The sequence below is a fragment of the Tachyglossus aculeatus genome, chromosome 1 (assembly GCF_015852505.1).
Source record: "Tachyglossus aculeatus isolate mTacAcu1 chromosome 1, mTacAcu1.pri, whole genome shotgun sequence".
Classification (NCBI taxonomy): domain Eukaryota; kingdom Metazoa; phylum Chordata; class Mammalia; order Monotremata; family Tachyglossidae; genus Tachyglossus; species Tachyglossus aculeatus.
This window is the reverse complement of record NC_052066.1, coordinates 153,074,471-153,094,683: the sequence shown is the minus strand read 5'-3', so window position 1 is coordinate 153,094,683 and position 20,213 is coordinate 153,074,471. Positions and strand designations below refer to the sequence as shown.

General features: G+C 42.8%; 1 protein-coding gene across 3 annotated transcripts; it reads left to right on the top strand.

Moving 5' to 3' along the window:
- Positions 1-97: 97 nt before the first annotated feature.
- Positions 98-19,437, top strand: LOC119928153 (GSK3B interacting protein). 3 transcript variants are annotated; one of them, XM_038746134.1, is made up of 4 exons: positions 98-146; positions 10,914-10,988; positions 13,523-13,781; positions 17,483-19,437. In XM_038746134.1, exons 3-4 carry the CDS (start codon positions 13,524-13,526, stop codon positions 17,642-17,644), a joined length of 420 nt encoding a protein of 139 aa, XP_038602062.1. In that variant the 5' UTR covers positions 98-146; positions 10,914-10,988; position 13,523; the 3' UTR covers positions 17,645-19,437. The 3 variants fall into 3 exon arrangements, with proteins under 3 accessions (XP_038602062.1, XP_038602069.1, XP_038602074.1); XM_038746141.1 differs by having other exon boundaries at positions 10,914-10,999; XM_038746146.1 differs by lacking the exons at positions 98-146; positions 10,914-10,988 and adding an exon at positions 11,026-11,041.
- The last annotated feature ends 776 nt before the right edge of the window (positions 19,438-20,213 follow it).

Genomic DNA, 20,213 nt, shown 5'->3' with positions numbered 1-20,213 from the left:
GCCCGGCCGCCTCCGCGCGGGCCGGGGTGGAAGTGACGTCACAGAGCGGGGCGCTTCCTTCCGGCCGGCCGGCGGGCGGGCGGGAGGATGGGAGGGAGGGAGCGGGCCCTGTGAGGGAAGAAGGGCGAGGAGCGCGGCCACCAAAGGTAGGCGGCCGGGCGGGCGGGCGGGACGGACAGAGAGAGAGACAGACAGACAGACCCACCCACCCCTCTTCTTCTCCCTCCCTCTCCCTCCCTTCCTCCCCCCTCTTCCTCCCTCTTCCTCCTTCCTCCCTCTCCCTTCCTCCCTCTCCCTCCCTCTCCCTTCCTCCCTCTCCCTTCCTTCCCCTCCCTTCCTTCCCCTCCCTCCCCCCTCCTTCCTCTCCCTCCCCCCTCTTCCTCCCTTTCCCTCCCCCCTCTTCCTCCCTTTCCCTCCCCCCTCTTCCTCCCTTTCCCTCCCCCCTCTTCCTCCCTTTCCCTCCCCCCTCCTCCCTCCCTCTTCCTCCTCCCTCCTCCCTCCCTCTTCTTCCTTCCTCCTCCCTCCCTCTTCTTCCTCCCCCCCCTCTTCCTCCCTCCCTCTTCCTTCCCCTCCCTCCTCCCTTTCTCCCTCTTCCTTCGTCCCTTTTCCTCCCTCCCTCCCTCTAACTCCCTCTTCCTCCCTCTCCCTTCCTCCCTCTTCCTTCCTCCCTCTCCCTTCCTCCCTCTTCCTCCCTCTCCCTTCCTCCCTCTTCCTCCCTCTCCCTCCCTCCCCCTTCCTCCCTCCTCCTTCCTCCCCCTTCCTCCCTCTCCCTCCCCCTTCCCCTCCCTCCCCCCTCTTCCTTCCCCCCCTCCCCCCTCCTTCCTCTCCCTCCCCCCTCTTCCTCCCTTTCCCTCCTCCCCCCTCCTCCCTCCTCCCTCCCTCTTCCTCCTCCCTCCCTCTTCCTCCCTCCTCCCTCCCTCTTCCTTCCCCTCCCTCCTCCCTTTCTCCCTCTTCCTTCGTCCCTTTTCCTTCCTCCCTCCCTCTAACTCCCTCTTCCTCCCTCTCCCTTCCTTCCTCTTCCTCCCTCTCCCTTCCTCCCTCTTCCTTCCTCCCTCTCCCTTCCTCCCTCTCCCTTCCTCCCTCTCCCTTCCTCTCCCTTCCTCTCCCTTCCTCCCCCTTCCTCCCTCCCCCTTCCTCCCTCTCCCTTCCTCCCTCTCCCTTCCTCCCTCTCCCTTCCTCCCTCTTCCTCCCTCTCCCTCTTCCTCCCTCCCTCTCCCTCCCTCCTCCTTCCTCCCTCCCCCGTCCTCCCTCCCTCTTCCTCCTTCCTTCCCAAGCCCTCCTGAGCGCTCCCCTCCTCCGGGAGGCCTTCCCACACTGAGCCCCCTTTTTCCCCTGCCCCTCTCCCTCCGCCCTACCCCCTTCCCCGCCCCACAGCACGTCTCTAGATGTTGCCAACTTGTACTTCCCAAGCGCCTAGTCCAGTGCTCTGCACACAGTAAGCGCTCAATAAAGACGATTGAATGAGTGAATGAGAGCTCACCTCCTCCAGGGAGCCTTCCCAGACTGAGCCCCCGCCTTCCTCTCGCCCTCCTCTCCATCCCCCCCGCCTTACCTCCTTCCCCTCCCCACAGCACCTGGATATATGTATATATGTTTGTACATACTTAGTACCCTGTCTTACTTGTACATATTTACTATTCCATCTATTTTATTTTGTTAATTTTGTTTGGTTTTGTTCTCTGTCTCCCCCTTCTAGACTGCGAGCCCGCTGTTGGGTAGGGACCGTCTCTGTATGTTGCCGACTTGTCCTTCCCAAGCGCTTAGTCCAGTGCTCTGCACACAGTAAGCGCTCAATAAATACGATTGAATGAATGAATTTGTACCTGTTCATCACTCTATGACGGCATTTATTAAGCGCTTACTATATTCTAAGCGCTGGAGAGGACACATTCACTACTCTGTTCATTTTATTTCATTCAATCGTATTTATTGAGCGCTTACTGTGTGCAGAGCACTGTACTAAGCGCTTGGGAAGTCCAAGTCGGCAACATATACAGACGGTCCCTACCCAACAACGGGCTCACAGTCTAGAATTACTAGACTGTACCAATATTTGTACATGTTACTCTTCATTTGTACATATTTATTTCTCTGTTTATTTCATTTGTACTTATTTACTACTGTATTTCCTTTGAACGTATTTATTACTCTATTTATTTTATCTGTACATGCTTATTACTTATTTGTTACATTACATATTACTTATTTGTACATATTCATTGCTCTGTTTGATTTGTACATATTTGTTACTCTTATTTGTACAAATTTATTACTCCATTTTATTTGCGCATATTTACTACTGTATTTCATTTGTACATATTTATTGCTCTATTTCTTTTACTTGTACATATTTATTACTCTGTTGTATTTGTACATATCTATTACTCTATTGTATTTGTACATATCTATTACTCTATTGTATTTGTACATATCTATTACTCTATTTGATTTGTACATATTTGTTACTCTGTTGTATTTGTACATATTGCTCTATTTGATTTGTACATATTTGTTACTCTATTGTATTTGTACATATTTATTGCTCTATTTGATTCGTACATATCTGTTACTCTTATCTGTACAGATTTATTGCTCCATTTGATTTGTACATATTTGGTACTCCTATTTGTACATATTTATTACTCTATTTTATTTGTATATATTTATTACTCTATTGTATTTGTCCATATTTGGTACTCTGTTTTATATCAGCGCTTAGAACAGTGCTTTGCAAATAGTAAGTGCCTAACAAAGACTATCATCATTATTTGTACATATTTATTACTCTATTGATTTTAATTGCACATATTACTCTTTTGATTTTTTTGTACATATTTATTACTCTATTGATTTTTTTGTATATATTTACTCTATTTTATTTGTACACATATAATAATAATAACAGTAATAGCGATGACCTCTGTTAAGTGCTTACTGTGTTCTAAGCACTGGGTTAGATACAAGATAATGAGGTTGTCCCACATGGGGCTCACAGTCTAAATCCCCATTTTACAGATGAGGTAACTGAGGCCCAGGGAAGTGTTTGTATATATCTATTACTCCATTTATTTTATTTGCTACTCTTTTATTTGTACATATTACTCCATTTATTTTATTTGTACATATTTACTACTCTATTGATGACGATGATGATGGTATTTCTTAAGCGCTTACTATATGTGAAGCACTATTCTAAGCGCTGGGGGGATACAAGGTGATCAGGTTGACCCACATTGGGCTCACAGTCTTAATCCCCATTTGACAGGTGACTTAACTGAGGCCCAGAGAAGTGAAGTGACTTGCCCAAAGTCACCCAGCTGACAAGCGGCGGAGCCGGGATTAGAACCCACGACCTCTGACTCCCATGCCCGGGCTCTTTCCATTAAGCCACGCTGCTCGAATACAAGCAAAGCAGGAAGGAGGAAGGGCCCGTGTGGGCAGGGATTGTCTCTTTATTGCTGTATTGTACTTTCCAAGCGCTTAGTACAGTGCTCTGCACACAGTAAGCGCTCAATAAATACGATCGGACGAATGAGTAGCTACTCCTACTAATAGCTAATAGTACTCCTAATTAGCTGTGAGCCCCATGTGGGACAAGCTGATGACCTTATATCTAACCCAGCGCTTAGTACAGCGCTTGGCACATAGTAAGCGCTTAACAAATGCCATCATCATAGTTATTAGCTACTCCTAATGGAGGAATAGCCAAGCTGGGTAGATCTCAAAAATCCTAGCAAAGATACCACCCCCCGCCCCGGGCATATGCAGGGCACCTCTGGAAAATATCTCCTGATAGTCATGAATGTGGAGCAAGCGGTTCCCTTAAGTCAATTGTATTCATTGAGCGCTTACAGTGTACAGTGCACCTTGTATCTATCCCAGTGCTTTGCACATAGTAAGCGCTTAACAAATGCCAACATTATTATTATTATTATCATTATTATTGCTATACTAAGTGCTTGGGAGAGCACACCATAATTAGCAGACGCGTTTCCTGCCCATAGTTGGATTAATCTATAATTGGGGTGGTGGGGGCTCCGCCGCCCTTCGAATACTCGTCGGCCCTCAAATACTCGTTAAACACGTGGTGCTGTTTCTTGTAGAATACACAGAAGTTAGGTCCTAGTCCATCGGGTCGAGATCTTCCAATAACTGGTGTCTGTTCAGCGCTTACCGTGCACCAGGTCAGACACCGTTCCTGTCTCACGCAGGGCCCACAGTCTAAAAGGGAGGGAGAGCGGGTCGTTTAATCGCCGTTTTGCAGGTGAGGAAACTGAGAGACAGAAAAGTGAAGTGATTTCCCCAAGGTCACGGAGCTAGATTTTGAACTCTGGTCTCCGGAGTCGAAGGCCCCAAGCCCTTTCTACTAGGCACACTGCCTCAGGTGCATCATCATCATCAATCGTATTTATTGAGCGCTTACTATGTGCAGAGCACTGTACTAAGCGCTTGGGAAGTACAAATTGGCAACATATAGAGACAGTCCCTACCCAACAGTGGGCTCACAGTCTAAAAGGTGCAGGATAGTCAAAGTCCTATGCTTATATGCAGTGTCTCCTCCACCAGTTTGGAGCTGTTCTTCATGTCAAGTGACGATGCGCCCTGCTTGTCGTGTCTTGAGACAGAAAAAAAAATCTAAGATGAAGAGCTGGCAAGTCAAAGTCCTTCATGTCAAGTGACGATGCTCCCTGCTTGTCGTGTCTTGAAATAGGAAAAAAATCTAAGATTAAGATCTGGCAAGTCAAAATCACCTTAAACAATCTCATTCCAATACGTTCTTTCCAATGTTTTCATAATACAGCATCGCCCGGAACAATTCCACATTGTTAGTGGGGTTACTTCATAAATAACCCAACCAAATTCTCATCTTAGAACAGGACTTGAAGCAGTGGACTGGAGACTGTGTTGACAGGAAAGAGATTAAGCGCTTAGTACAGTGCTCTGCACACAGTAAGCGCTCAATAAATACGATTGATGACGATCTCTCCCAATGGGAAAGCTGCACTTCTTTTCTCTTTGAATTTTTATTTTTTAAGAGCCAGAACACTTCTTTTGTAGGCCTTGTGTGAGTCTGTTTTTTTGCACATGGTAAGCGCGTAATGAATGCCATCATTATTATTATTATTCCGTAATCTAAATCAACAAAGTAAAACTATACTTTGTAAAATCTTGCCTGAAAAGTTTTAACATATACTCATCCGAGCTAATGTAGATACCTCCTAGTTATTACTGTGCAATGATTCTTGTGACAAGACAAAACAAAGTTCTGTGAGGTGAGGGATTACAGAAATGATATATAAACGTAGTTACCTTGTACAGTAGTTGATGAGTGGGGTAAATGTGAATTATCTACCAGGTACTGCAACAGGATGGTGAAAAGATGGTTCCTAAAGCAGCCCAGGTATGACATTTTAAGAATTTTAGTTTGTTAGAAACTTTTTCAGTGCGAGATGATGTCTGCCTAAAAAGACTGAGATAGCTAAAATTTAGGTCAATATGCTGGAGGCTTTTGCCTGTTATCTATTTTGTCTATTTGATAATTAGGCCATTTCATTGAGCATTCAGGGGGAAGAAAATATAGTTTTTTTCTTTTTCACACCTTCACATAACTAGCTTGTCTGTCACTTGGCAAAAACTCATATTAAAAGATTGGATGATCATATTTCTCAGGTTATGCAGAAACTAAAAACTAACTTCCTGAGACTTGGAAAACATTGATATGCAAAGCCAGTGTAGCACTTATTTTGCATTTTCTCTTTGCAGCTCCCCCCCATCCCCCAAGTTCTGGGTGCTTGGGATGTCTTATATTCATTCTGCTTAAAAACATGTTTTTTATTGGGTTTTTTTTTTCTCCTCCCCTCTTCGGCACATGCCTGCCTGAACAGAAAACAGCACTGTAATCTGACTTCACGAGATTCTCTGGCCCAAAAAGCATGTCATATTATTTTTTAAAAAATTTAATGAAGGGTTTCAATTTATAAAGTACATTAGTCTCTTATTTGGTCTACATAAAATTTTCAGATAAGAAGCCATCCTATTTTCATGTGTAAATAGTAGAAATCAATGAAAAGTATTACGAGAAACAGTAAATGTGGTAGGTGTAAAAGTAAAAACTGTTTTAAACCACAACACAGTTCTGCAGGAGCTTGCCATTATTGGCTTCATTTTTGAAAACGAAAGCCAGATTACATATACATAAAAGTAGAAATGCTATACTACCAAAGCTCTAGAGCAGGACCATAGACTTTATCCGTGTTTGAATAGACATACTCGGAATTTTCTAAAACTGTTAAATTTTACAGATGGAAACTGTTTGACCTTAGCACTTATTTTTAAAAAGCCACAGTGAGGGTCTTCATTCATTCATTGTCGTATTTATTGAGCACTTACTATGTGCAGAGCACTGTACTAAGCGCTTGGGAAGTACAAGTTGGCAACATATAGAGACTGTCCCTACCCAGCAGTGGGGCTCACAGTCTAGAAGGGGGGAGACAGACGACAAAACAAAACCTGGACAGGTGTCAAGTCATCAGAGTAAATAGAAGTAAAGCTAGATGCACATCATTAACAAAATAAATAGAGTAGTAAATATGTACAAGTAAAATAAATAGGGTAATGTGTTCAAACATATATACAGGTGCTGTGGGGAGGGGAAGGAGGTAGGGTGGGGGGAATGGGGAGGAGGAGAGGAAAAAGGGGGCTCGATGATTGCCTCACCAGCTGTGGGGGTTGTCTGCCTGTCGGCTGGTTGTGTAAACAGGAGAAGGCTGGCCAAGGCTAGGAACACAAACCCATGACCCAACCAAAGATAATAAATTACTCCAACAGCGGTCAGCTAAAGCCCAATGAGTACAGCTAGTTTTGTCCTCTTCTGAAATTTAAGTTGATTAGCGATCCAGGGATGGCTCCCGTCCTTGGAAGGAGAGGTAGACTCATCCCTCTGGATGTTTGTTCATTCAGTCGTATTTACTGAGCGCTTACTGCGTGCAGAGCACTGTACAGGGAGAACCACTGACATAGTTTAAGCAGGAGCCCAATTCACCAAGTGAGATTGTCTGGGATCTTCTCATTGCCAACAGTCAGTACTGGAAATGCAAGGCTAATTTAGGTTGAAGACATGACCGGGCGTAGGCAAAGAGAAACGCAAGGGCTATCCTGGGCCGAGCGTATGGAAGCAGGAAAATTTGAGTTTTGAGTGTCCATCGCTACCTCCAGCACGCTCTGGGGTAGTTTAATCCAAACCTGGAAGTTCTTGTAGGGTTAAGAGAGAGATTGAAGGAAGCCCTACCCTGTAAACTCGGAGCTACCCAGGACTTAAAAGTAGGGATCGGGAACTAGGTGAAATGGGCCCATGGATATAGACGGTCATCCTTCCTCTAGGTGCTGAGGGGTGGAGAAGTCCACAGACCCAATGGAATCTGGACCAGAACTCCAATTCCTGAGCACCTTTCTGAGAAACTTTTGCTTGACCATCGGCCTGAGGAAGAGGCAGAATAGTAGCCAGGTGGATAGATCCCATAAGAACGATAACAGATGAACTGTTACCAAGGTTAGGGATTATGGCCGAAGATCGGGAGTTCTGGAGAAAATATATCCACAGGGTCGCTGTGAATTAGAAATGACTCGACAGCACAATGATGATAACAGTCCTCTAGCTGACCTGAAAGATTATCTCCTCTCCCCCTTCCTCGCACTGTCAGTGGGGTCAAATGAGTATTAACTTCGAACTGTTCGAGAGCCCACCAGCAGCTTTTCGAGTCTTTCCAAAACAAACGAGGAAATGAAGTTCCCAAAGTTCCCCTACTTCAGAATCCACACTCGGCCCTGGTGCAAATGGTCTCTCTTACTGATGTTTACTGAGCACTATCCTGAGTACTCTTGGAAGTACACCCTCCCACCATTCCTGAGGGTCCAAAGGGCTAAACAGAAGTTTCCTAACCCAAGGGGATTTCTCACAAAAGCATACCATTCCCATCCTGCCGGCAGGCCAACTTGGGGAATTTGCGGTGGCCTTGGGAAGAAAGGTCTTAAGCCTTTAGGACCATAAAAGTGTCTTTTTTCCAGAAGAGCCTCCCCCCAACACACACACACACACACTCACACTCACTCACTCACTCACTCACTCACTCACACAAATTAGCCTGAATATGATAAATGGAATGCCCCCTAGACCAACCCTTTTTTATCACAAAGAAGATCACCATTTCCAGCCAAGACACTACCCTGTGTTGTCGACTTAGATTGGAACTGCCATACCTCTAGTCAGAAGATTTCCTTGACTGGCAAAGGGTAAATAGGGAGACTCTGGGGTTTTCTGTTTGTTTGTTTTTTGTCCTAAAGCCTTCAAAAGCTGCGATTCAGCTGATCATCTGCTCCACTGTCAATTGAATAATTAGTCGGGACAGTTTTAGAATTTGATTCCCCAGTTTCCTGAACAATGCTTACAGTATCCTTTAATAGTGTCAGAAACAAAGCTAAAATTGTGCACAGCCCTTTGTTTTTAACCATCCTATTTATTATGACTTGGTAGTTTTTTGAAGGTTTATTTCTAGGCAAAAACTTTCTTTGTTGTAACGTATACTTAATACCAGCTTTGCAAAGAAGACTGCTTGCTCAGTCTAAGGTATCTAGACCAATCAATCAATCAATCGTATTTATTGAGCGCTTACTGTGTGCAGAGCACTGTACTAAGTGCTTGGGAATTACAAGTTGGCAACATATAGAGACAGTCCCTACCCAACAGTGGGCTCACAGTCTAAAAGATGCCATCAAATAATAGAGAATCTTCTGGCAGAGTGAAGCCACAGAAGTTGTATTTTCTGTGTGTCAAAGTAATTCGTATTCAGTGTATAAGTGAGTTTTTGTTCTTAAATTTTGCATTTTGCTGGTAACTTTCCTTTGGATCTATCTGCCCTGCCTCCTTCCCCTCCCCACAGCACTTGTATATATTTGTACAGATTTATTACTCTATTTATTTTACTTGTACATATTTACTATTCTATTTGTTTTGTTAATGATGTGCATAGAGCTATAATTCTATTTATTCTATTTTGACACCTGTCTACATGTTTTGTTTTGTTGTCTGTTTCCCCCTTCTAGACTGTGAGCCCGTTGTTGGGTAGGGAGCGTCTCTATATGTTGCCGACTTGTACTTCCCAAGCGCTTAGTACAGTGCTCTGCACACACTAAGCGCTCAATAAATACAATTGAATGAACGAATAAAGTAAGATTTTTGGTTTTTACATCTCCAGGATTACCTACAGCTATGTGAAGTTTCATCAGTCAGTGCATTCAAAATTCAGTACTATTTTGTTGTTTGACTCTTGCCATCCTTTATATGCGATCTGAAAGGTGTCAGTCACAAAACTCTGTGGATCCAATACAAGGATAAGACCGTAATTGCATAAATGGTGGATACTTGAAGGAATGTCAAGTGTTCTGAAAATACCACAGTTGTATATTTATGGTGCAACCTACTGTAGCGTCTTAAGCATTGTCCTACATTATTTATTGCGGTAGAGTAGAAGATTGGCAATCTGCGTTGGCTCAGGTGTGTGGGGTTTTTTTGTTTGTTTCTACCATTTTAGAAAAGCAAGCATAAAACAGCACTTATGGAACAGGTCCCTGTGCTGAAACCAGCAGTCTAGGCGGGATCCAGTTTCCGACCGGGTCCCAGGAAGCAGTTTCCCTTCCTGAATCTTGAGCGCTTTTTCTGAGGCTGCTAGATTGGGATGGAGTTGGGCAAGCACGGAGGAAAGATGCTGGTTTTTCAAAGAGCGCTAGGAGAAGCAGGAACCTTGGCTTAATTCAGCACTTAGTGCACCTAGCCTGACATGTAATAAGCGCTCAACAAATATCATTTTTAATAAAATGAGAAAGATTGGCAGTTACCTCATCTGTAAAATGGAGATTAAATCCTACTCCCTCCTAGTTAGATGGTGAGCCCCATGTCGGGGCAGGGACTGTGTCCAACCTGATTATCTTTTATCTACTCCAGGACTTCCTACATCATCATCATCATCAATCGTATTTATTGAGCGCTTACTGTGTGCAGAGCACTGTACTAAGCGCTTGGGAAGTACAAATTGGCAACATATAGAGACAGTCCCTGCCCAACAGTGGGCTCACAGTCTAAAAGGGGGAGACAGAGAACAAAACCAAACATACTAACAAAATAAAATAACTAGAATAGATATGTACAAGTAAAATAGAGTAGTAAATAGAGTAATAAATATGTACAAACATATATACAGTGTTTGGCACCTAGTAAGTGCTTAACACGTACCTTATATGTATATAGTAATTCTGTTGAACACTTGATGAGCTTGTAGTCGTGGAATAAGGGTCTAGATTCCTGGGTTTTATGACTTGAAATACTTCAGGAAGGCCACAAGCCATGGAATAAAGGCCTAGATTCCTGGGTTTTGTGACTTGAAATACTTCAGGAAGGCTACAAGCTCTGGAATAAAGGTCTAGATTCCTGGGCTTTGTGACTTGAAATACTTCATCTCCCCTTCTGAATTCCAATCCACCTTTTAGCTATTTTCTGAGTACATTACTGTTGCTTGTTAAAACCTTGTCTGTGAATTCCCTCTGAAAGATGTTCACAGATAGCTTTGTAGCTTTCCAGAAGGCCTAAACCAGTTCCCAGTTCCCAGTGAAAATCGTTGCCAGACTTCAGAACATCCCTATTTAGGTTTTGAATATTTTTATTTTAGGGTAGCTGTTTCTTCTGGTTAATACTTTGACAAGATGTTCAGAATCTTAAGAGCGTACAGTGTGAAATAGGGGTCCTTCCAAGAGTAAATTTTAGTCACGTATCACTAAACTTAGGTGATCTGTATAACTAACTTTTGAAATAGCTGCACATTTGCATTTTTAAAAAAAGTGAAATATGTGTCTTCTTCTTGCAGTTGCTGATGCTGGTTATTCCCCAGACAACACTTTAGTGTGGTGACTGCTGACCGGTCAAGGGATAACTCAGACAAGTAAAATACTGGTTTGTTCTTGTCCCCGTCTTTACAGACTCTAAATTGAAAAGGTGTTCTTCTTCTAATAAATAACATGTTTTCAAGTAATAATCAATAAATAAACTTAGCTTTCAAGTTTTTATGAAATAAAGTATTTTTCAGTACTTTAAAATCGGGTATTATTATGTACAGTAGTCAGAGATAAACTTCAACATAATATCCTGAAATTATTGTGGGAGGAAAATGATGTAAAATCAGCCATTAAAGGATCTCAAGCCTGAATTACTTGGGTTTTGTGGGGGGCAGGGACTGGAGGTTGAAAACCTTGAACTTCTAAACTTTGAGGTTATTGGGAATTTTCATCATCTTTGAATTTTTTAGTGTGTTAAATTGGACTTCATTGGATTCTTTTGAAAAAATCAAAAAGCTTTCCATTTAGGGCAAGCCAAGTACTAAATACAGTTAGCCTGGCTATTCTGATTAAGTTACTTTAGCATCAGTATAGTTTTCCAATTTCCCAGCTTTAAAAGTTATCTGGACAGTTAGCATTAGGGCAGTTATTCATACTATTGAACAAGTGTTAGGGATATTCTGTATATGATGTCTCACTATTCTGTATATGATGTCATCTTTTGCTAGTTTTTTTCCAACTTCATGAAATTTAGTGTTTTCCTGATTTTGTTTTAAAACTAGTGTTCAAAGGAACTTCTCCATGGATGTACATACCACTTTAAATTTGAATTCTAGGTTTTTTGGAGGGGATAAGTTAAATTCCCTTTAAAGAGAGAGACCGTATGTATCATGCATGAGCAAGAGTGGATTGAGTCAGGGAAATAGAATTAATTTGTAAATTAATGGACTTGTGATGTGAACTGTCATTTTAATTATCTAAGACAGCCCTAATGACAGTATTCATTCAAGCAGTCAATACTGTCAGGAAAATATTTGGAAGCCTGTCAAATTAGGTACTTCAGAAGAGGGTTGCCAGCAAATCAAACTCTGGGCTACCAGTTCTGCAAGAAAGAGGCAGGAAATGTATTTTAAAATACAGTACCGTGAATGTTTCGTAGACTGAATGGCATTAATGGATAGAGCACAGGCTCGGGAGTCAGAAGGTCATAGGTGCTAATCCCAGCCCTTATCTGCTGTGTGGCCTTGGGCCAGTTACTTCACTTCTCTGTGCGTCAGTTACCTCACAGGGATTAAGGCTGTGAGCCCACAGTCTTAATCCTGTGAGCCCAGGGACGACAGGGACTGTGTCCAACCCGATTTGCTTGTATCCCCAACCGCACTTATTACAATGCCTGACGCATAGTAAAGTGCTTAACAAATACCACTATTATTATTATTATTAGTATCCATATTTCAGTGTTTACCCAGTTTTAAAATCGCATGATCCCAGAATGGTTTTCCAGCCTCACAAGCGAACACAGATAACTTTATCTGGGAACCACTGGTTCGGGCCAGGCATCACCAGCTGTTAAGACCACTCCTCCGAGCCTGTGGGCAGGGGGTAACAAAAGCTGTGGCTCGGAACCTCAAAAAACCACCCCACCATACCTCGACTGCTCAAGCAGAGGCCAGTGGACATAGGGGATGTGGGAGAAGCCTGAAATAGCAGCAGCGGTAAGGACATCAACAACCAGCCACGGATGGGCCAGGCCAAAGAGTCTGGTCTCGTACCCTCTGATCTTAAAGCCAATAATTACCCCTTCCTTCTAAGCCGTACTTTCCCCCTTTGATCATCATCATCAATCGTATTTATTGAGCGCTTACTGTGTGCAGAGCACTGTACTAAGCGCTTGGGAAGTACAAGTTGGCAACATATAGAGACAGTCCCTACCCAACAGTGATGTGGGTAGTCTCTGGAGCAGAACTAAAAACCCTGACTAAAATCAAGATAGATTAAATCATCTACCTTCCTCTTTTCACCAGGTCTTCTCGGATATGTCTCAGAAACAACAGTACTCCCCTAGTAGTCTTTTTTCCCCTTTTTATTTTTTAAAATCTCAATACTTATTGGCTGTTTTCTAACGTTTAGAAACTCGTTAAATCTTCTCGAGGCTGAAAGCGCTTAATATTGTTAAGTAGCCTTCCTAAAATCCTTGCCCGTGATCCCTCCTTCCCATGGAGTCTTTTCCACTTATTCTCTAATCCTGTTGAAATCTACTTTCAGTTTATTTTGCTGGGTTTTTTTCTCCCATTTTTAGAGTCCTAAGCTTGAATCAGTTTCCCAAAGGAAAACATCTAGATTGAGATCCTCTTATAGTAGCTTCCCGTTTTCAGTCACCCAAGGAAGCTCAGTCCTCTTTTTCCCTCCCCCTCCTCTCCTCCGATTACTCTTCCTTCTGCTTCACAAAATTGCTTCGGTGCACTCTTGAACTTATTTGACCTTCCATATTGTAGAAATGTCTGCACGCTTTGGCCAAGAAGAACAATTTACCCAAAACTGAGTTTTAAAGATCTTTCTTTGAAGCACCTTCCCTTCTTGTCGCTAGATAATTTTTGAAAAGTCATCTTGGGATGTATATTGTTTACTGTTATTGTTGCAGAATGGAGAATGATTACAACCCCATGGACCTCTCCAATTCCACAGGACTTGAAGAGGACCCAGAATTTAAGGATTCCGAGGGAACAGATGTGAAAGACATGAGACTAGAAGCCGAAGCCGTGGTGAACGATGTTCTCTTTGCCGTCAGCAACATGTTTGTCTCAAAAAACCTACCTTGTGCAGATGATGTGGCATATATCAATGTGGAAACACGGGAAAGAAACAGATACTGCCTGGAGCTTACAGAAGCGGGCCTCAGGGTAATTTGTGTAGTATTCATCTATAAAATTATATTGGTGTCATTGTTTTTAACCTTTTTTGAGGGGACAAGGATGAGTCATGGGAGCAGAAAACTTGGAAACAACCCCAAAGCCCCAGTGGTGGGTAGAAAAATAAATTGAAAAAAAAAAGTTAATGGAGTCTACATATTGATGATGCTGATGTTTGTGGATGGGAACTGATGGACAAAGTGTTGAACCAGTCCTTTTTTTCTACATTCGGAAGAGCAAAAGTCAAAAGCCCCAGTTTGGGGATTGCTTCCTCATATGTGCCACCTCATTGGCTGAGGAATCCACCCAAATGACAGCCTGGAAATGCTGGTGGCCCTATAGCCATGTACTGTAGCCATATAAGAAGCAGCGTGGCTCAGTGGAAAGAGCACAGGCTTTGGAGTCAGAGATCATGGGTTCAAATCCTGGCTCTGCCGGTTGTCAGCTGTGTGACTTTGGGCAAGTTACTTAGCTTCCCTGTGCCTCAGTGACCTCATTTGTTAAATGGGAATGAATACGGTGAGCCCCTCGTGGGACAACCTGATCACCTTGTAACCTCCCCAGCGCTTAGAACAGTGCTTTGCACATAGGTAAGCGCTTAATAAATGCCATTATTATTATTATTATTATTACTGCACCCTCCAGCCCCCACTTACTGCTAGCCTAGTAGAACTCAGAACTGCCCACAAGGCCCCCAGGCCAGTAGATGGCTGGGTTTCAGGGCTAGGGGGATGGAAAAGACTGATGTGTCCTGTCAAAAGGCCAAAATAGTGATTCGTTTCCTAATCTGGAGATTAAATCCTACTGGGGATTAAATCCTACAGGGACTATGTTCAACCTGATTATCTTGTCTCTACCCCAGCACTTAGTACAGCGCTTGGTACGTAGTAAATGCTTAACAGGAACTAGTATTATAATTATTTGAAGGTTTCTGGGGTTAAGATCAGAGGTGGGACTAGTGCTTTTAGACCGTGAGCCCACTGTTGGGTAGGGACTGTCTCTATATGTTGCCAACTTGTACTTCCCAAGCGCTTAGTACAGTGCTCTGCACACAGTAAGCGCTCAATAAATACGATTGATTGATTAGTGGCAGGAGACTGCATGGCTCAAAAACCTCTTACCGTGAAACAGCGTGATGTAGCGGGAAGACAGCCTGGTGTAGTGGATATAGAGCACGGGCCTGGGAATCAGAAGGTTATAGGTTCTAATCCCGGCTCCGCCACTTGTCTGCTGTGTGACCTTGGGCAAGTCACTTCACTCCTCCGTGCCTCAGTTGCCTCACCTGTAAAATGGGGTTTGAGGCTGTGAGCCCCACATTCATTCATTCATTCATTCATTCAATCGTATTTCTTGAGCGCTTACTGTGTGCAGAGCACTGTACTAAGCGCTTGGGAAGTACAAGTTGGCAACATAGAGACGGTCCCTACCCAACAACGGGCTCACAGTCTAGAAGGGGGAGACAGACAACAAAACAAATGGGACAGGGACTGAGTGTGACCCGTTTTGCTTGTGTCCACCCCAACGCTCAGTACCGTGCCTGGCACATAGTAAGCGCTGAAATATCACAATTATTAATTATTATTACCACTCAGCACTTAAATTACCCTTGGAAGATTTGGGGTAGGCAATATTTTTTTACCGAAAAATACATTTCTAAAATCACGTTCAACACTTGCAGATAAAACCTATATCAAATCGTTTTTTTTTTTTTGCACTCTTTGGAATTGGCTACCATTTTGAAACTTCTTTAGATAAATGCCTTGAAATTCGACTGCATTTCCTGCCGTTGAAAATAAACTAAATCCATTGTTCTTCCGTTTAAAGCAGTCATTAGCATATTATCAAGTCCTTCAAGATTTCTGTGTTGTACTCATTGAGGACTGTGCGCATTAAGTTTAGTACCTCTGCCTGAACGATGGGCAGTTGTTCCAAGGTCTCAGCCGTCTCTCTTCTGTTTGCTTTTTGATGCCACTTTTCACCTGATTGATTCAGGGGTACAAACGACTTGGAAACCTAAATCAGGACTTCCGAGCTTTGTAGGCAACCACAGGTGTTGTCAACAACCAGACAGCAGGTCTTAAGTAGACCTGGGCCAAACCTGAAGTGACAAAGGGAGAACTTAATATGTAGTGCCACCCAACTTAGCCTCTATGAAAGAGGGGTTCGTTATTATCCCTTTTTATACCATAAATGTCTAGCTTACAGAGCGGGCACCTAGAAGTCGGGATCTCTGGGCTGTAATTCTGCCTTTGTGCTGTCCTATCGTGTAAGTGAAGTCCCTTTAGCCTTGTTTTCAGCTTTAGAATAAGAATTCCCCGTGAAAACGAAGTACATTGTGTAAAGCCTTTCAGGGTTAGGATTGGGATGGTGAATTGGGATTGTGAATTGCATATCTTTTACTTAGAAGTGGGCACTTCCTGTTGTGACAAATATCTACGTTGACCGTGCCAAGTAGAGAAAATATGCCAGTTTGGCAGCTGTGCGTTTTTCTCCGTCCCTGATTACAAATCATACACAATTTCCTTACTCAGGAAATAGAGCTGGTTCCAGTTGGGGGCACCTTTGCTGCCCACTTTAAAATTCATTTTTAGGCTTAATACACAGTTTTAAGCTGTTTGTGAATCAACCAGAGACCGTGAAGAGCTTAAGACAATCCCCGAGACTTGTCGAATGCTTTAGTTTTACAATGCACTGTAGACATAATTGATACATGAAAAAATCAGGAAGATTAATTCTCTATAGCTATCCCTGTCTGGGGATGAGACTTGTTGATTTTTATATTCCTGAACCAACCGCAGCAGATGCAGAAACTGATGCTTAAGCGTGTATGGTTTGGTTTCCTACTCACTTCTCTGGCTCTGCCTCTTGTAGGGAACTCCATAACCGTTGGTTTGGGGCTAAATAATTCGACAGGGCTGTTCAGGCCGAGAGCCGTTTGTTAGCTTGAATGATCTGTTAGTCCGCTGGAGCAAATAAACTGCAAAATTGCCCAATCCTTCATTTTACTTGAACTGTGGGAAACCCAACCGTTCCTAGCCGTGTAGATAAAAGCAAAGTGACCTTTCAGATTGAATTTTGAAACAGCTGTACAAATTTTAGGTTTTAGAGTTCTGGCAAACAGTGGCTCAAGCCGCGAATGCCCAAATAAATATTTCTCTACCCTGATCACTTCACCTTTATCCTGTGGCACTAATTGTTCTCCTCTTTTTTTTCCCCTGGGAAAGTGAGATTTCAGAATTCTCGGAACCCTGTCTAGGAAGAGAGTACGGAGGATTCAGTATTAGCCAGCCTGCCGTCCTGGCACCAAATGAGGTCCCAGTACATGGGATCAACAGATCGTCAACCAGAATGGCGCGGTGACTTGTGTGTTTACAAGACCCGTGACCTAGGTGAAAGTTGTAAGGCCGAATTTACAAGCCAGTCGAATTAGAGGAGAATTCAGCGTATTGTACCTCTATTTAAATTCTAAAACCTGCAATAAATTTGCATCTCAACTCTCTAGAATAGACGTATTTGTATCTGAGTGAATAAAAGCTTTAATAATTTTGGAATTTAGCACTTACTGGAACCAGTGTTTGAGCAGTTAGAGGGTAAGTAGATCAACCCCAGTATTTAGTTGGGTGACTTGAATTGCGTTGCTGTGTTATATATCAGTTCACTTTTGATCTCTTTTTTCCTTTTTTTTTTTGTAGGTGGTTGGTTATGCTTTCGACGAGGCAGACGACAGCATACAAACGCCGTACCACGAGACCGTATACTCCCTGTTAGACTCTCTTAGCCCAGCATACCGGGAAGCCTTTGGAAACGCACTGCTTCAGAGGCTGGAAGCTTTGAAGAAGGATGGACAGTCGTGATTCAGTCCGTTGTGCCCGCTTTGCTTCTTTGGGAGAGCCCTGTTGCTGGTAGGAAGTCAAAGCAGGCTTGAATTTGTGCTGACCACCGTAACGTAAAATGCGTCCGCAGCTTCGTGTCTCAGGCTTCTGACTCTCTGAACGGTATCGACTAGCGAACTATCTTTGTTCTGATCCACCTGGGCCTCCGATCTGTGATGTAGAGCATCACTTAAATGATTTACTTTCAGGTTTCCTGTGATGAAGTTCCCTCTCCGCATTTCAGTAACGGAACAGCATTAGCCTCTAGAAAGTGCAGTGCTGTAATGCTGCCAGCACCCTCTAACTTATAACATTCTAGATTTTTTTGCACAGTACTATAGGGATTCTCCTGATTATCTTCAAACTTTAACTCAGCCTGCTAAATCAGGGGTACACTACTAGCTCTGACTGAATTCGTAATAATTAAGTTGCTCCAAGCCTTACGGGAAGCAAACTGTCATCCTGTTTCCTCTGCACACATTTGGAAATTCACTGCTTCACTTAACTATTTATATGGCTAATGTGGACTGGTAATGGAAAACTGTGTATAAGTTTCCTCATCGTGTTGAATGGAAAAACAAGGATTAAAAAGTTCTACTTTCCCTTGTTTACGACAACCAGCCAACCGTCACAAATTATGCCGTTAGCAAATGAATGTAGTAGTTGCTATCTTAACTTCAAGTGAACTAAGCACAGATATAAATGTAGGAACAGACTCCATTCTCTTTAAAAAAAAAAAAAAAAGGGCACCCTAAATCTGCATTATCAGAGAGATATGTGTGGATCTGGTTTCTTAAAAAAAAAAAAACAATATTTTGGCCTGTGTTGATTCTTATTCTTCTGAATGTTTGTTTACATAATGTACAGTATATATTCAAAGGTATTTTTGCTTCAAAGTTACTTTCTATAAAGTAGTGCTTTGGTATTCCCATGATGCTTCCCCTTTCCCTACAGATGTACTGTGTCCAGTCTTAATGCTAAATCTACAATGTAATGTTAGTGCATTGTATGGGTTTGAAACCAAAGGATGACGGAAGCATTCATAGACTACTATTTGACAGATGGATACTCTATGTATTTTGTATTTTATAACAAGTACTAATATTTATAAACCTATTGAACTGAACCATGCTGCTATACATTTTTCAAGTATATGTTGGATAGGAACGGTCGAGGGTTTGGGGATTTTTTTTTTTAAGCAGTTACCTGAAGCAGTAACTGTAGAAGTGTTGAACTAAAATTCCAAATCTGCAAATTGCCTTCATATGTTTACAGTACTTAAATTTTTATCCATTCCTAAAAATAAAAAAATTATTTTGCTCGGACGGCATACTGCTCCCTTGATGCATTTAATCTGAGCAAATTAAACATTTGAGTGGCCATTATTAATGAATGTTTTTTGCTACGTTTCAGAAGGCTTTTTTAATGTTAACCTTGCTTTCATATCCAAAGTATTCTACCCTCCGGGTGGAAAATGTTCCTGCCTATTCTCAGGCTAAACGTGTGGTGGTGGTTTTTTTTTTTTTTTTTTAACTTTTGTAAACTATGAAAAAACTGTTTCCCTACTTGGAGCTACATATAAAGCAATAAGTGTTTATGCTAGCACAAAATTGAAACTGGTAACCCAGTTGTATAGTGCATTTAGTTCAATTATGTAATGCTGCGTTTGCTAACTTCTGTTTTGGAGTGGGTATGGCCGTCTACTTCGGAAAGGGAGTCGAAATTAGTAGTAAAACTCTATAAAACTAGTAAATCAATAAAACTCTTCGATTTAGTTTCCTGGTAACCCAGTTCATGCAGTGCCCTCCCCGCCACATATGCACAACTTAGTCCAGACACACGCATGAACTGAAGACCGTAAATTCTACACTGGGGTTTCCAGCGTGTTAAAATATAATTGAATATTTCAATTTCAGTAGCACGCACCCGGGGAATTGAGGATTTTCCTTTGTACAGCAACAGTGTAGCTTCGGGTGCTCTCTGAGCATTTTGTGAGTTCAGAAGTCAGAAGTCAGTGAGCTTTGCCCTCTGATGATAGCAAGTCAGGCAGACGTGTCAATTAGAGGATAAAGGGTATATAAGATTTGCACCTAGGGCTGGGGGAATTGTGATGTGAGGGGCTGAAGTAACACTTGGGAGAAATAAAGTGAGGAAACTAGAAATGACCTGAAAGACCTCCTGGAGGAGATTTGATTTCAGAAGGCTTTCCGAGCCCAGTGAGTAGGTTAACGTGAGCTGAAGAAAGTTTGGAAAGCCGAGGTGGGAGAAGAGTGACTATGTAGGAAGGAGAGAACTGATCGAGAGCCTTAAAGCCAACAATCATGAGTGTCTGGTTGATGTAGAGGGAACTGTGTGACGCTTGGAGATTTTAGGCGGCGGGGCGGCTTTAGAAAGATAATCTGGATAGTAAAGTTCGCGTTGCCTGGAGAGGGAAGGGCTTAGAGACAGGTGAGGCCGTCAAGCCGAGGCAAGGCGGTTGTCTGGGTGCACAGGAAGGATTAGATCACCCTGATTTGACTGTCCCGGCCACTCAATTCTACCACTCCGTAAA